Raw genomic sequence first — 16,398 nt, 5'->3', positions numbered from 1 at the left:
TACAAATATGTATCAAGGAACGTTCTCGAAACACATAAATCCAGACGCATCTAAGAGTAATGTCTTTCACTTCGCCGTAAAAGGGGGAGTGTCCCCCATTCCCCCAGTTCCCCTACTAAATGGGTGCCTCCAGAGGTGTACGGTCGATGAAATTTTTAAAGGCTTTCAGACGATAGGTATTTTTATTGGATCTTCGAAGGGTTGAAATATGAGTGCACGGGTTGGAAGCGATATATTTTAGCTTCTAATATGTGTTGGGGTATTTTAGATTGTAGAACTATCTGGTTTAACAGATTTGATTTTCTAATAAAACACAGTTTCTAATTAACTATAGAATAAGTGTTTTTCTCTTATGCTCGGTAAAACACTGATCTGATTAAGACTTTTTCTATAGACGCTTTTCCACCTGATCCAATGAGAAAGTAATTAGAATAGTTTTTATTCGGTTACAGAAGTTCTATCTGAATGCGGTGAAATGCTTAATGAAATCGCAAGGAAAAGCATTGAGCATATTGTAATTGACCAAGAGAGGGATGAAAATGTGTAGAATATAAAAATACCTATAGTCATGCTATATAGAATGTACTATGTGGTTCTATCAACCAAAGCATATTAATATTACTTGTGTGTATTTTATTTCTTCTTGTCTTCAGAATCTTATCATAATAATGAATCATAATAAAATTCCTTCACACAACGACTTTATTACCTAACTTACAAGCTACAAGGCCATATTTGTAAGATGCAGGTGATTCATTGCCTCCATTTATTTCCAGACATTTGACCTAATTCTTGGAGACTTTACCACCTTCTGCTACATAGTTATTCTTGTTACATTAACTAGTAAGTCTGTTGCCTTTCTGCGGAGAATATTAACTGAAGAATGACTGGAACTAAGACGCAGTTGCCTTGATTTTTAGAGTGCAAAAGATTTAGGTTATATGCGTATTCCGTGAAATATTAACATAGTCTTCGGAATTAACTGTTTGGATGAGAAAATATCACCTTATTTGGAAAAGCACATAAAAACAACAACAGAAATAAATCCATATTCCACGAATAAAAAGACCATTTAGATCCATAAAGAACGCCGTTTAAATAAATCCAGGCTCAAAATCCCATCGGGCTAGCCTCTTCATCATTTGAGGATAAAAGTTGGTTGTGCCAGGCAGATTACCAGGAGAGCATAACGCTATTACACGTATGCAGGCCGAGGCTTAGACAAGACAAAGTGTGACACTTTGATCAATGTTGCTGAGTGGATGCTATGGAAGCGGATGTGGGTTGAGGTTTTGTGTTACAATGGGAATTATCATTGGTGCAATTGGAAAGTTAATAACAAGTTTTTTTCTAGTGTAAAAGTCTTGGTGGGCTGTACATTAACTTTTACGAACATTATTAACATGATACATCAATATTACTTCGGATCTTCCTACTGAAAAATATTGCACGTGTTCCTAACGAAAAATCTGAAACTTTAAAAACACTTTGAGGTGGTGTAAAATGGTATAAATGATACATATTGCTGAAGAACAAATACCTCTTAGCGGAAACATCTACTCTGAATTTATGATAAGATGTGGTTGTAGCAAAACGCTGCATTTATCAAAGTGGCGAAGAAACATTAGGAAGCGGTTCCGATGTAGACTTGAGGGAAGTAAACTTGGATCAGTCAGAAAACGTTGTCAATACTAAAAGCAAACTACGCTCATTAGTTCTATGAAAAACAAAACACGACAGCTTTTTTAATGATTCACCCCAATCTGAACAAAAACATCCCCGCGTTATCTTCGAACTGTCTTAACTGTCTTGGTTTTCCCCAAACTTTCTGATTCACCCAAAAATATTCTCTTCACATACAAATCGTAGTTCCCAAGCGGGCAATGCGTATGATCGCGATTTCACGCACCCTTCGTCAAACGTCGACAAGCGAGTACAAAGGCGAACTCGCACAAAGGACGCACGGCAGTCGAGCGAGTACTAGGCACTCATGACATTGTTGGAGATGGTATACAAGGACTATTAGTGTTAAGACTGGAGTGCTAGATAGTTTGATGACGATTTTCTCACCTTGTCTTTTGAGTTTCAACTATTTTGGTAAACATGAGTATTGATGGATCAGTAAAAACTATAAAATAATTTCAAGATTGACGATGATTTGAAGATAGTTGTGGGCAGCGAATAGATTCGGGCTAACTAAGACGGGGATGGTTGACGCTCATTGGGGGAGGGCTATGTTACTTTCAGCAGTGGACAGCAATTGCCTGCTATGATGATAATATTATATTCACAGTCAGCTACAAGGTACCGTTTCAATATTCAGGTAGATTTGTTTCATCGGGTTACATCGCACTTTTTATACTCCCAAAAATAGGGATGGGGCATCCAGTCAAAATAAATGCAGCTGAGGATCAATCTCTCATAATATATTTTTTGCCAGACATAGCCCTTATAAAGTAGTCAGTATGGTTATTGAGCTTCTGAATAAATCTTGTGAGTAAACATACTAGGTTCTCAGAATTCTGTCTGGAGACAAACCTGAGACACAGTTCTTAGAAACAAATGCAATTTCTTGTGTTACAAAGAAAATGAACGCTGAAAGAATTGTGGTTTGTGAGACAAAATAAAATGTACTTTCTTTACTAACCGCTAGTAAAGGAGATCTACTGTTTGTCTTCATCCTTAGGTATATTATATATCAAATGCATTCGAAGAAATATGTGTTTGTGTCTAACATGTTAAATGGTTGAATCAAGTTACGGGATTTAAAATGTTTTTTCGTGTTGAGGCTAAACCGTTTGCAAACAATAAAAGGAACTTATAAAATTGAAGTTTTCTGAAATTTTTATGTTTTAAATCCAAGCTCAAAGAGGAAAATTCCGAACTGTATAGTACAGGCATTAACAACCGTTGATACCATTCTTAGTTTCAGTTTTCCAAACAAACTGTACAAAACATTTTAAAAATTTCCAATAAGCGAAGAAGAAAAGTTTGCGTTTCTTATATTTTTCTTATATTTACACGACGTTTCTCTTAGCGGGTTCGGATATTCGATTCGTGCCCTACTTTCCCGATATTCGGGCGAGCGAGAATTTTGAACCTGTCCAATTTTCAAGATATACGACTGAATAAAGTAGTTGCGTGCTCGCAATTTTGGCAAACGCTCGCAACCTAGCCACTTGTGGTGGTGAATGTACTGAAAAACTTAAAAGTATTTATTTGTAAATGTAACTTCTTACAAACACAAAAGAAAACTAAATATATTTACTTTACAAAATGTGTATCAATTACCTAAGTTCATTATGCAATAAATTGTCTAGCACATTCTATCCTTATAGGAAAATTTTTTTCACTCCCGGATCAGAAGTAGCCCTTGTCCTTTCTTAATCTATAAGCTATCTGTGTACCGAATTTCATTTAAATTGGTTTGGTCGTTTAGGCATTCAACAGACAGACAGAGTTACTTTCGCATATACCTAATACTAGCAAGAATTATTTTTATCCAAAACTTATTCCTCACAAACCAGCACTACATCTCATAAAATAAAGTATATGAAACCTTCCAGCGCTTGAATCGCTCAAGCGGCCGTGACTTAAGTCCTTTGAAGGCTTGTATCAAAGCGTATTGTGATGCACAATGAATAACAGCGGTCCTGTGACATTGCTTACAGCGCTTTGTGCTGGATTGTAGCTGGAGAGATTATTTTATTTATTCTATTTTGATGGTGGCTGACGTTTGAGTGTACATGTTTTAATTGCAAACTATAGACATATTCATTTAGTTTTTTCTCAATTTTTAGTTTGTGATAGATTCGTAATTCCTACACTCAGAAAGAAAGGCGTATCGAAAAAAAGAACTACTATTAAAAAACCAACCAATTGGAAAGCTCCTTCATTTTTAATACATTTTAGTCCAACGTTCAGTCTATTATTTCCGAAACTTAAGATCTAATTCAAAACCATTTATTTTATTAAGTTATAAAATAAGTGCCTGAATCTTCAAGTATTTTAGCTGTTAAACTATGCTGAAACCAGGATATAATCACAATTACCTCACATATACAAACGATTCTACAATGCAGACAACAATACACATTATTTGCTCCGAAAGCACGCATGCATAATATAACAAGGTATATGTTCACACGTGCCACACTTGATGTTGCTAGGCTAATTTAATAATGTAGGCTAGCACGGTTCCAGAATATTCTATAGGAGTTTAAGTAGCACTATAAATACGGAAATTGGTAAGAATATTGGTAGTTTTGTTTATAGGCTGCGAAACGGAATGATAATATTACCGCATCACGTTTTTTGTAGATATCTCTAAATTTTCCAGATCTATATTAGCTACCTATTATAGAAATCCTATTTATTCCCTATACTAAAACCCTCGTCCAAAGGAGTCAACTTGCCGAACCCGGATAACAAGAAACTTATAGACTGATGCATACGACATTCTATTTTAATTTGACGGTCTCAAAAAACAACTACTTTGAAGTCAACATTGGTTTTCCATCGCTAAATTTTTCCATACACCGCACCTCACAACGATTGCCCACCAGAATTATCCCATAAAGAAAACGAGATTATTCCAAAAGGGTAAATCAGTAACCAATCCATACTAACCAACAAGGAAATGCTTTTAAAGGTTAAGCAGTTAATCTGAGTTCCTCAGACAGGTGTGGGGCAGATCTACGTCTATCTTGAACCATTAATATCCATCTCGCTGTGATAGAATTGAAATTTATGGCGACTCATACGATGTCAGTTTCAGCAGGAATAAGGACGTTTTGTGACAGTCCTGTAAATTAATGGAGATGCTGAGTTTGTGAGTTTGTTGGTTAATAAATATGTTTGTGCATCTTTGGGTTTTAAAGTGGTTACTGTTGAGTTTGATGTCCTAACAGTGCTTTGACGCCGCCCTTATAGAACCGAGCAATGTCACTTCGGAAAACCGAACGAAACTCCCCTAGTGTGAAAGTGCTGTAAATTGGGTAGACTTGATGACTGAGAAAAATTAATAAGTCTGTCTTTTAGATAACCCTAAAATAATATAGGACACGTTTTTTTTGTTCATCATACAAATAAATATAGTTATCGGCACGAATCTTGAGCTCTGACCTACATCTGCGCAGAAGTGATTTACCAATCACCGCTTTAGCCCGCATCCGCGCCTCACTTTATACCACAAAAGGGACCCAATAAATTACTTCTGCGCAGGTGAAGATCAGAGCTCAAGATTCGTGCCGATAACTATAATAGGGAAGACACTTACTTACGTTTGAATATTGTGTTACGTCACCATTAGGTAAAGCAAAATACCTACTATAATATAGTTACCCCATGTAGTTCTATACCCGGAATCTTTTCTCAGGTTTCAATGTCTAATAGTTACATCATTTAACCGAGAAAGCGAAACAGAGCTAGGTACATTTTCCTCTTAATTCCTTACATCACAAGGATAAGTTTCAATTTGCTCTCCGAGAATCACAGTACCGATTACTCAAAGCATATCAATGTATCGACGTGTTAATAACTGTACGATTACGGTAACTGATTGATTACCATTACCGAGCGAGTACCTGCGCACGCTTTGTGTTACATAAATCCACGGAGTAGGGCAGGATAAGCGGAGATGCCATAATGCGGGTAGGTCAGGGCCTACTACGTCAAATACGTACGGTGGCCATGACGATCAGTTACGAGTGAACTAACGCGATGTTCGGGTTCTTTGACACATCTGTCAGAGATAATTGATACTACAAAATAGGCGGGTTATAATGTAGACAGGCGGAGACAGTAACTTCCCTCGAAACCCGAACCACACCCGCATTTTGGCGCGCTACTTACTAGGAAATTTTCCGTTATGGCACCTCCACTAGTCATTTCGTTCTTCATGGTTAAATCGCTTGAGACCCAATCAACTATGTGCCTACTCGCTGGATAGTTACACTACGAATATTGAGTAATTGGATAATCTAATCTATCTATACTTAGTAATATTATAAAGCTGAAGGGCTTGTTTGTTTGAACGCGCTAATCTCTGGAACTACTGGTTCGGTTTGAAAAAATGTGTTAGAATTAGCCCATTTAGTAGGAAACACTATTTGTTACTTTTTGTCCGGGTGTGTGAAGTAATCAGTTTAAAATGTTTTCTTCATTATTATGCTTTTAACAGAATAACATAATGAATACCAATAATTTATCCTATTATTTTAGAATTATAAATAGACCCAATATTGTGTTCTACAGGCAACTCGCCAATTATGGAATTAGGGCTGAATTTAATAGACAATGTCTGTAAGTACGTTTTCATCGGGCACCGTTCCAACACTGCAAGCATTATGCAGAAAACAACCTAATTACTTACCATTAAGATACACATTCCTATAAATGTATACTGGTTTAATTATTTTAATTATTTCTCTAATTTTACCATAGGTACTTATATGACAGATGCTCCAAAGACTTATTCACATTCCGTGCAATCTGAAATATGCTCTTTCTATCTGATCCGTCATACCACTACTATCATCAATATTTCCTAGGAACTCTCTCCTAGAAAGCTTTGGGAATAACCATAAATATAGCCCACATCAAAATCGTTTGGAATACTATGAAATATGCAGTATGCAGGATATTTTAAAGCCACAATCTTTTCTAGAGACAAATATTTTCTGTTCCTTAGGTTACATCTCAGTATCTACTAAACGGATTTTTATATCAAACTAGAACTAAATATAGTATTAAAGTATAAACTAGAACTCACCTAGAATTAGATCTCTTAGAGGAATCGTGTTTCTTCCCTCCTTGCAGATTGGGCAGATCCTTCTGCCGTTTCTTGGTCTCCCTCCATATCCTGTAGTACAGTATACACATGACAGTCACTGGCACATAGAACGCCGCGATGGCTGTCCCGAACGTAATGAACTGGTTCGTCTCTATGAACTGAATGTAACACTCGTGCGGTGGCACTTTCCTCTCGCCGTCGATGTACGGCCACGCGTAAATCCACGGCGGCCACAACAGCAAACTGAACCCCCAAGCTCCCCCTATCATCATCGTCGCCCTTCGTGTAGTCCTTTTAGCCCTATAGGTCAACGGCCGCGTCACACTGAAGTACCTATCGAAACTTATGATGAGCAAGTTGAGCACCGAGGCGTTCGACGCGAGGTAGTCCAGCGCGAGCCACGTATCGCACACGTGAGGCCCGAGAGGCCAGTAGCCGTAGATCGTGAACATCGTGTACAGCGGCATCGAGATCAGGCCCACAGCGAAGTCAGCCACGGCGAGCGAGAACAAGAAGTAGTTGCTAATGGTCTGTAGCTGCTTGTCGATCTTGAAGCTGATCATGACCATGGAGTTGCCGACGACAGTGAGCACGGAGAGCACGCTGGCTATGATGGCGATGATGATCTTCTGCGCGAGGCTGTAGGGGCTGGTGGGCAGGTCGGGGCCGAGCGCCAGGTCAGTGAGGTTGGAGTCGTTGAGCGCGATGAGCATGCTGTCAACTGGGCGAGCCGCCGCCCGCGCCGACACCCGCGCCCCGCCTCCAGCGGCGACCGAGCGCGCGCTCGCCTGCACACACAAACATACCTGTGATACATTATGTACAATTACATACAAGTAAATAGAATACGAGTGTCTGTTTGTAACATTAGTAACGTATAGAGTATAGAAATTTGAAAATGGGCATGAATTTTCACGTCGTGGTAAAATTGCACCCTAAAACTGACACACTTTTATAAACTGTGTAAACTGATACACTCTTTAACAAGCACATAAGTATCTGGTCTACTATAGAGTATCTCTGGTATATAGAGTAACCTCCAAAATAAAAATATATTCCTTAATTTTCCATAAAAAAATACCGTTGTAAAACACAAGTAACACTGGGGGGTCAACCTAGTCTAACACCCACAAACAAACTTGTCACATAACAATAGAAGGTCACATACACACACGCATATAATGGCACGGGAAAATTGCTGAAGCGTGCAATTTGTGAGTGCAGGCCGAGGCTACAACTATTATGTTCCATCGCGATACTGTGGTACAGACAGCACACCAACCAGGAGAATAAAATTAAAAACGGAGATGTCAAAACGCAAAATCTGCTAAGGAATTAGCGCGCTAAAATGCAGGTGCTCGATGTACGAGGAACGTTACTCCCTACAGAACGTCTTCTATAGAATCAGCTCATTATTTTCAAAATAAAATCACCAATCAATCAATCAATGAAAGATTAGTTTTGATTTGTCAAGGATCCCAAACGCTTCGTTAGTACTAGTAACTGATCACGCCTTCCGTGCGTTGCATTGACCTACAAGAAGGTGCCGCATCTCCTCTATTTTTCCATCCTCCGTGAAATCAACCTACCTCAATCTGTCTTTTTTCATTAGATTTTCAACCTTATCACAATAGTGGAAGGTTAATGGTCGATTGGTAAAATTGGCAGAATCGGGTAGGTTGCCCATTTGGTTGTCCATTGAACAATATTGTGCGTGGGTCAGTATGTGTATCACACAGTTAATGGTATGTAAGTGAACGTAATGGCGATTAAACTAAACGCTTGAAAATAACTTCCTGAAAGATTGTAATCGGGGATTTTTTAATAAATCCGGAAAAAACATGCTTAACTTTATGTTGAAGTGTCGCTTACGATGTAATTTGAATAATTAGTAAGGTACTATAAAACGTTTTGGAATATTTTTTTTATAATGTCACCGATTTCTTTTTTTTTATCACCCAAGCCTCATAAATAAAATAATTTGAAGCAAATTATTCAATAGCAGAGTGCTTAAACATTTTACCGATTTTTGTCGCCGTGTACTTTGTAACACATTTTATAGAAATATAGCAGCTTTCTAAATTATATCTACTAAAGAAAAAAATAATATGTTTAGTTTTACAAGTATAAAGTATAGAGAGATTACCACAGCACAGTTTCGGAGAGATCAATCACATTTTGACAGGGCAGGCAATATGATACCGCTGACCCAGTTAGCTGAACGTATATATTCTCCATCACTTGAGCTCTGAATATATAGTGTAAAGGACGATTATAGAACACTTGCTGTGGATTACAATAACTTATCCATCCGTTCTTTTACGATTGAAAATTGAATTTTGACCTAAGCTTCATGTAAATTATGCAATTCAAGAAACCTGCAGTTAAAGAAAGGTTTACTTATCGGTCCCATGATTTTTATTTATCACTACTATTTCCAGAGATTCTATAGAACTCTAATCTGATAAAAAGTTACATTTTAACTCTGTGTACGAAATTAGTTCAGTAGTTCTGGCTTGAAAGCCGGTCAGAAAAACAGAGTTGCTTTTTGTGTCAACTTTTTTCATGTTTTTCTCTACAAATTACAAACCATGATATGTTTTCACCGTAAAATATAATTAAGGTAAAAAAAAAATTCTAATATATCACGTCACACTTTTGATTAAAAAAGTGTTAACTAGTTCAATAGTTCATACAAATTGGACTAACTTCAATTTGTTTGGGACCCTTTTGTATGTAGCGAAACTATAAACAGACCTTGCAAAACAAAAGATTAGCATACAAAGGAATCCGTGTGAGATTTGAATCCGTTTACTGCTAACTAAATGAAAGTTTAGTTACAGTTGTAAATGCGAGAGTCCCTTTTAGACAATAAGCAAACCTGACCATTCTCTAGGAAATCATTAAATGACCCATGACAACCCCTGGAGAGAGAGTTTCTCTAGTCTATGTTTCTTCTAAGAACCTTCGCTTAACAGGGTCGCGGTACGTTTCTGAACAATTTTGCAGCCACAAAAGACGAGTGTCAGGATTTTCTCAAAACCACCTGACGGCCTCCAATGTGTAGTAACAAAAAGGGGAAGAAACGATATATTGTTATCGTTACCATCACAGTCATAGTGATTAAACACGTCTAATTCAAATCACTCTTTCACTCCAAAGGAATACACTAAGGGAACACTGTAAGGGAATCCAACTCTGGGTTAAGCCGTTGTGCATAATCTCTCTGTTATTTGTGTGTCAAAATGTGTTTACCTATGTGTGCAGTAAAGAATAAACTAATTACTTCGGCAACTGGCTATCGAATCCATGATTCAATTTTCAGCACCCACATTTGCAACTTCTACACAACCAGTGACTAGATAAAGAATTAGGTCAGAAACAGTCCGTTAGAATACAATTTCCATATATTCCGTTCTTTCCGGATAATTTTATTGTAATAGGATTTATTCGATACACGTGGACGAGAACGACCTTAATTGGGACTGAAATGTTTTGTTCAGCTTGCTTTAATCTATATTGATCTCAAAGTGATAAGGTCTGTCTGTTTGTTACATTGTTGCACTATGAAGTTTGGAACAAATGATGTATTTTGAGGTTGCTGTCAGTTTTGGAGTCAAGTTGAACTAAGATAGGACAAATATATGGGTACTAATCTTATGAACTACAGTTTGTTTGTACTTTTATACATAGTTTATAAAAAGAATCGCTCTATGACTCTATTAACGAACTCGAGAACAAAATCTAGTAGACATGTCATAATGTTTAAAAACTTCGTGTGTATCAAACTTTTATCTAACCGAATTTTCTTCTTAATTTCGTTGTTTGTCGCAAAAATTCTCAACACAAACAGTAAACAGAGCCATACATTTTAAAAGTAAAAGCGCCTCGAAGGAAATTACACTTTGGAAGAAAAGCGCAGTCGTAAACGCCCTACATCGCGGTAATAATCCTTAACTAGTTCACACCGGCACGTACCGGACCTATCCGGTTCTAACCGGTTCAAAGTGAACGACTTAGGAAATTTTTCGCATTACATTTATTTGAAATCTCCGCTCTATTCTTTGTTAGCCGTGAACTCCGGATTAAGTTATTTGGAAACTTATTTTTATTGAACTAATTTTGTAAGATTCTAGAGATCATTTTTACACAGCCTTTTTAACACTATGATCACCGATTAATTAATATTGTTGTATAACCACAGTTTTTTTTTTTTTTTTAATTGTGAAACAGTTTATTTTTGCATGCTATTACTTAGCAATGGTACAGACACCAGTCATAGAGCAAACTCTATGTTTTGATACTCAAAACTGACTGTCGAAACATAGTATGGTTGAAAGACAGCACATAAAGTAGTGTCCAGAGACACTAGACAGAGATTTAAGACGTTTCCTCGGTAGACAAACTATCAACCTTACGAAACTATCAACATTGTAGCTTTAGAAATTTTGTCTAGAGTTACGAAGACTTGCATTTTCCGTGTAACATGTCCGCGTGTATGTGAGATGGTATTTTAATGGAATTTACAGTTTAAACTCCAAAATAAAACTCATTTTACGCTTTTTTATAAGATTTTCAAGTCATCTTTCAGGAACTTGGGTATATTGAGACTGTTGTGAATATTATGAAAAATAAATGACCCGTGCGCTTGGCAAAACAGTACTTAATTTTTTTTACAGGATTGCATATAAACGGAATGTTGTTTTTAAATGTAATTGCGTTCATAAAAGAAAACAGTTCGTTTCAGGTTTAATTCTGGAAAATAACTGAGTTTTCATTCGTGATATTGCATTTTGGATACCTAGTTACAGTTCGCTCCAAATAAATAATTTCGTAGAAATAAAATTAACAAAACACTCCTTTATCAGGCGTCAAAATGACTAACTTGTACTATTGTTCCTATTATTTATTCTTCTTTGTGTTTTATGTGTACAAAACCATTAAATAAATAAATAAATAACTTTAGAGTTGATAGTTATTTGATGCGAACCTAAGAATGGCCACAATGGACCCACGAATTGTACATTTCTAAGTTTGTCGTACGATTATATCGCACAACACCCTTTACACGATAAAGTAGATACTTGTGGAACCTTATAAAAGAATCCTGTATGCAGATGAAGATATACTCACCTTCTAAATATACTTTTATGTATGTCTACAGCTGATTTTAACCCCTCATATCACTACAACCTCGAATACACTTGCACTGATTCCTTGAAGGGCAAAATCTGTTACTAAAATGGACGAAATTCTCTAATACAAAGTTTCTTTAGATACCACATTAAAGAATGACCACATCGTTTGAAGTATCTGTTCAGAATAGTAATACCGTTAGATAAAGACCAGCTCGTTGTATTAATTTAACCTTAGATGCTTCTTAAACTGCAATACGGCAAGTGATGATGCAACCTGTGTCCAGAATGCATCCTTATGGCCAGTTTCCATTACAGCAACAGTTAAGGGAAAAATAAACTGGGTTTATTAATTAAACCAAGTAAATTTTCTTTTCTACATCTTTAAATAAGCCGATTTCAATGAAATATGTCTAAGAACTACCGCCGGAACACAAACTTACATCTAAAATACTACACCCAAGCTGATTCATTCGTTTAAGAGCTACGGTGCCTCGAGCAGACAAATACGAAACACTCTTTTTGCGTCGCGAGTGAAAAAGACTCATAAATAATAGTCCCTCTGCCTGTTTAGTTATCAAATGTTACACAAGTAATTTGTAGAAATTCATACAAGTGGGCATAATAAGGAAATCTAACAACCCATTAACAGTTCACGATAGGAACTCATATTCCACATTTATTAACAGTTTATGAGACAGGAAGTAAAATAGAACAATCAAGTACTCTTTATTTATTTTGATTTCAAACGCCCAAAACGAAACATATTTTCAATTTCACGCTCGGAAGAATATCGGTGGTCAGGAAAATTCGTTCGAAAGGGTAAAGGATCTACCTATGCTAATGTCATCGGGAAATTGTGGGATTATTTATATGAAACTTATAACTATGTGGAAAATATACCCTGTTCACTATGTATGAAAGGTTTTAGGTTATATACTCGAAGATCCCCATACCCTTTTACTTGAAGGTGAACCCTTTAAGATTTTTTGCTAATAAGATGGCCTCATTCATTTTTTTAACAACATTTTATAAGAGTATGTATCTGTCGGTTCTAATACTATGTTAATAGACAAAATATTAAATATTATAATTCCATTCCGTGCCCGGTTAACATTCGTGAACAAAAATAACCTAGACTGTCAAATTAAGTGACTAGTGGAAAAAAATATATTTTGTAAAATAAAGCGTGATTGCGTGTGTGTGGGTGTATAGTGTGTGTGAGTGTATAATGTGAAGGTTTGGTTACAGAATAGGCTCAGACGTACCTGCCAAGCCAACATAGATATTGATTGCCACCAATAGATATAAGAAAAAGTCCTCACACGTCTCGCTATTCAAGATAATGGAATCTAATATAACGCAGCGAGTATCCCAATTCCTTCGCCTGTTGCATACCTGGCTTTATTCTTACTTTCTTTATTTATGAAGGTAAATAGGTGAGAACTATTGTGTAGTAACGTCAATAGTAGGAGAGCAGGCACTATCTATAATCTTCATTCCACTACTTTTGATCGTATCGAATAATCCCAATAGTCCCAAAAATATAACAAGAATGTAGAAGCGTACATCTACACTTTTTTGTTACGTTTCTACATTATGTATGTTAAAATTAGAAAATAATATCAAAAATGAAGAAAAGTTCTAAATATGCCAAGTTTATAAAAGAGACTTGGCTTGTCTGTGTTTTATAAAAGGCTTATTTGTATCAGTCTATGTAAGCATAATGTTAGAACAAAACACAAAAGATGACTGATCGAACACACCCGAGTGTCCCCGAAAATAGCCGAACGAATTCAACATGGCGGAAAGTTGTCAAAAATGTTGGTTATGTTGAACCTTCGCGGGGTCTTGGGTACCGAAGCGTTCATTTGCGAGGTAACCCATAATGTATGGTGGCAGTCGCTTTAACGATCAAAGGATGCTTTTAGCCATTGTCTTTTTTTGCATAAATAGATTTTTATAATTTTCACATTTTTGGAAATAATGTTTACTGGTTTTATTTTGAGCTCTTAATTTATTCGGAAAATCATGACCAATAAGTAGAAAATGATTGGGTTTAAAATCTATGTATATAATCCTTTTTTCTAATTTCAGAAACTGGTATGAAAACATATCTATTAAGGCCGTTTTCCACAGGCCAAAAAAATCTAATCAAAAACATAAGCGACACGCAGGAACTCATATTTCAATGAAATAATAAAAAAATAAATCGAATAAAAAACTTAATCGAGCAAGCTACAGAAACACAGGAACTCGATTCCATTCCGACTCGATTTCCCCAAAATCCTATAAGCTAACACAACAGACTATTATGGAAATCTGGCAAATAAATAGCCAACTTTTGCACAGTACACAAATTCGTAGGAATTACCAAATGTGTATAATTAATTAATGTATTTCGGAGGAAGTTTGAGCCAGCGCTGAACACTTTTAGTGTGGTCCAAGTTGAAGTTTTTCAAGAACCTATTTGGGGTTTTATACAATAAACTACTTTCATAACAACGACACCTTATCATCTTTACTTTATTAGACGATGAAGTCATTTCTAATTTTTTTGTATAAATAACATAAAGACAACTCCTAAACCACTTCGTTTCCTTATCCGCTGGCAACCCCCAAGGTGAACTTCCGACACATTTTAAGGTCTGCGCTTTACAGGTACGATAGAAAAGATAGATATTGCCTTGCTATACCTTGCGTAAGAAGAAGGGTTCTTTACAAAATTTATTTAATACCATCTTAGGTCCTTATTTTCCCGTGTCGACGGTGCGGCGCGCGTTGTTCCTCGAAGAGATGTCAGCATCCCCAACGGGGCCCAGTAGAGCCAAGGCCTGCCGAGGCTACGACATCGACATCATTTGATGATTTTTAAAGTCGTTAAAAAAAGGTCCTTATTTTCGTTTATTCTCGCTACATCTCTTACTTTACTCCATCCAGCGTCCCCGTCAACCAGTCTGGTCGCTTGTAACAGTTTGCAATTCAAACGTTCCTTGAATATTCACCCCGCACCAAATACCTGTTCCGGACTGTTATTAAATACCGGTGGATTGAGAGATACCGCTTAATATCACTACTCTGATACTCTGATATTAGGTTTGTTTGCCTATGCAGGTTAAGGGCACACTAAACACTTTTAGTCGGCCGATAGTTGGTTCGGGCTCATAAATCAGTATGAACAGCAACAACGATCAGGTATTTTTAAGGTATCACCGACTAAAGACTTTGTGTTCACAATTTTCTAAAAAAAATATATATTAAGAAGTATCTATGCACACGTAATTAAGGTGGAATTTGCGGATACATAAAGCATTCTTTTCCAAGATGACAGTAAGATCAAAGCACACAAATTAACTGACGCCGACGTAATATCTTTCGCCGTTACTCAAACGGTAACTTAACTTAAGCACGTAACCAAAGCGAATAAGAGCCTCTGAATCATTCATCAGAATCAAATAGATCCGTATTATAAGTAAAGCGACGTCACTTTTGCTTTCTAAGTAAAGATATTCCTCATTTCCTCATCAGGGGAATAACTAAATATAATGAGACAATTTATAAAACAAAGACATTATAATTACAAGAAATTCATGATCAGATCACGTACGACAGTCCGCCATTAGTCACAGCATGCAATTAAAACATAGAACATTGGAAGAATATCCCGCGTTCCATATTCAAACAATCGCCGCTGATTGGCGGGCGCGCGTGACAACCGCGGCTCCGGGGAGACCCGACAACATCCGACATATTTGAATATGGAAGTATTTTTAATAGCAGTTATTTTTAAATATGGACGCTTTGAAAATATTTTTGGGTTGCCAATTTATTGGAAGATGGTGCCAGTTATAATTATAATGAGTTCCCATAGTAGGTTCCCAGTTCAGTAATGAGAGAGTGCACAGATTTTTTACTGCTCCTCAAACAACAATAACTTCATAGACATTACATCTAAAGCAATTTTAAAGCAAAAGAAGTATGTTAATTTTGTTCAAGTCATTTTTTATTGCCTAAACACCCTAGTTACAGAAATAACAGCATTTTTGTACAGATATGACGATCAACAACTAAGGTTGTAAACAAAAGTCATGTTCCGTAAAACAGACTACACTATCGGAACACTAACTGTGCCATACATCGTTATTCGGGCCGTGCACAGAACGGCTTGCAATATACAATTTATGAAGGCTGGTCACCCCTAAATATGCATAGACACGTTGTTTATGAGTGTAGCAACACTGTCTGTATGTAAATCTGTTTTGATTTGATTTTGAGAAGCTAAGATTAATGAGACTGTAAATGTAGAATAGAATGAAGAATGTGTGATGAAGTATGTATTTGTGTACCTAAGACATTTGCCTTTTCCTGCCTATGTTGGGGTTGGCTTCCAGTCTAACCGGGTGCAGCTGAGTACCAGTGTTTTACAGGGAGCGACTGCAGGTAAACTTTCCTCCTTGATAAAACCATAAA

At 36.7% G+C, this 16,398-nt stretch overlaps 1 protein-coding gene across 1 annotated transcript in view; it reads right to left on the bottom strand.

The window, feature by feature from the left end:
- The window catches only part of LOC110376058 (muscarinic acetylcholine receptor DM1), a 71,147-nt gene that overhangs the window by 21,646 nt on the left and 33,103 nt on the right, over positions 1-16,398 (bottom strand). Inside the window, exon 2 of the mRNA XM_021334395.3 lies at positions 6,773-7,581. Coding sequence (XP_021190070.1) covers positions 6,773-7,506 — 734 coding nt within the window. The 5' untranslated portion in view covers positions 7,507-7,581. The remainder of the gene's footprint in view (positions 1-6,772; positions 7,582-16,398) is intronic.

The sequence above is a fragment of the Helicoverpa armigera genome, chromosome 7 (genome assembly GCF_030705265.1).
Source record: "Helicoverpa armigera isolate CAAS_96S chromosome 7, ASM3070526v1, whole genome shotgun sequence".
Lineage (NCBI taxonomy): Eukaryota > Metazoa > Arthropoda > Insecta > Lepidoptera > Noctuidae > Helicoverpa > Helicoverpa armigera.
This window is presented reverse-complemented; position numbering and strand designations above follow the sequence as displayed.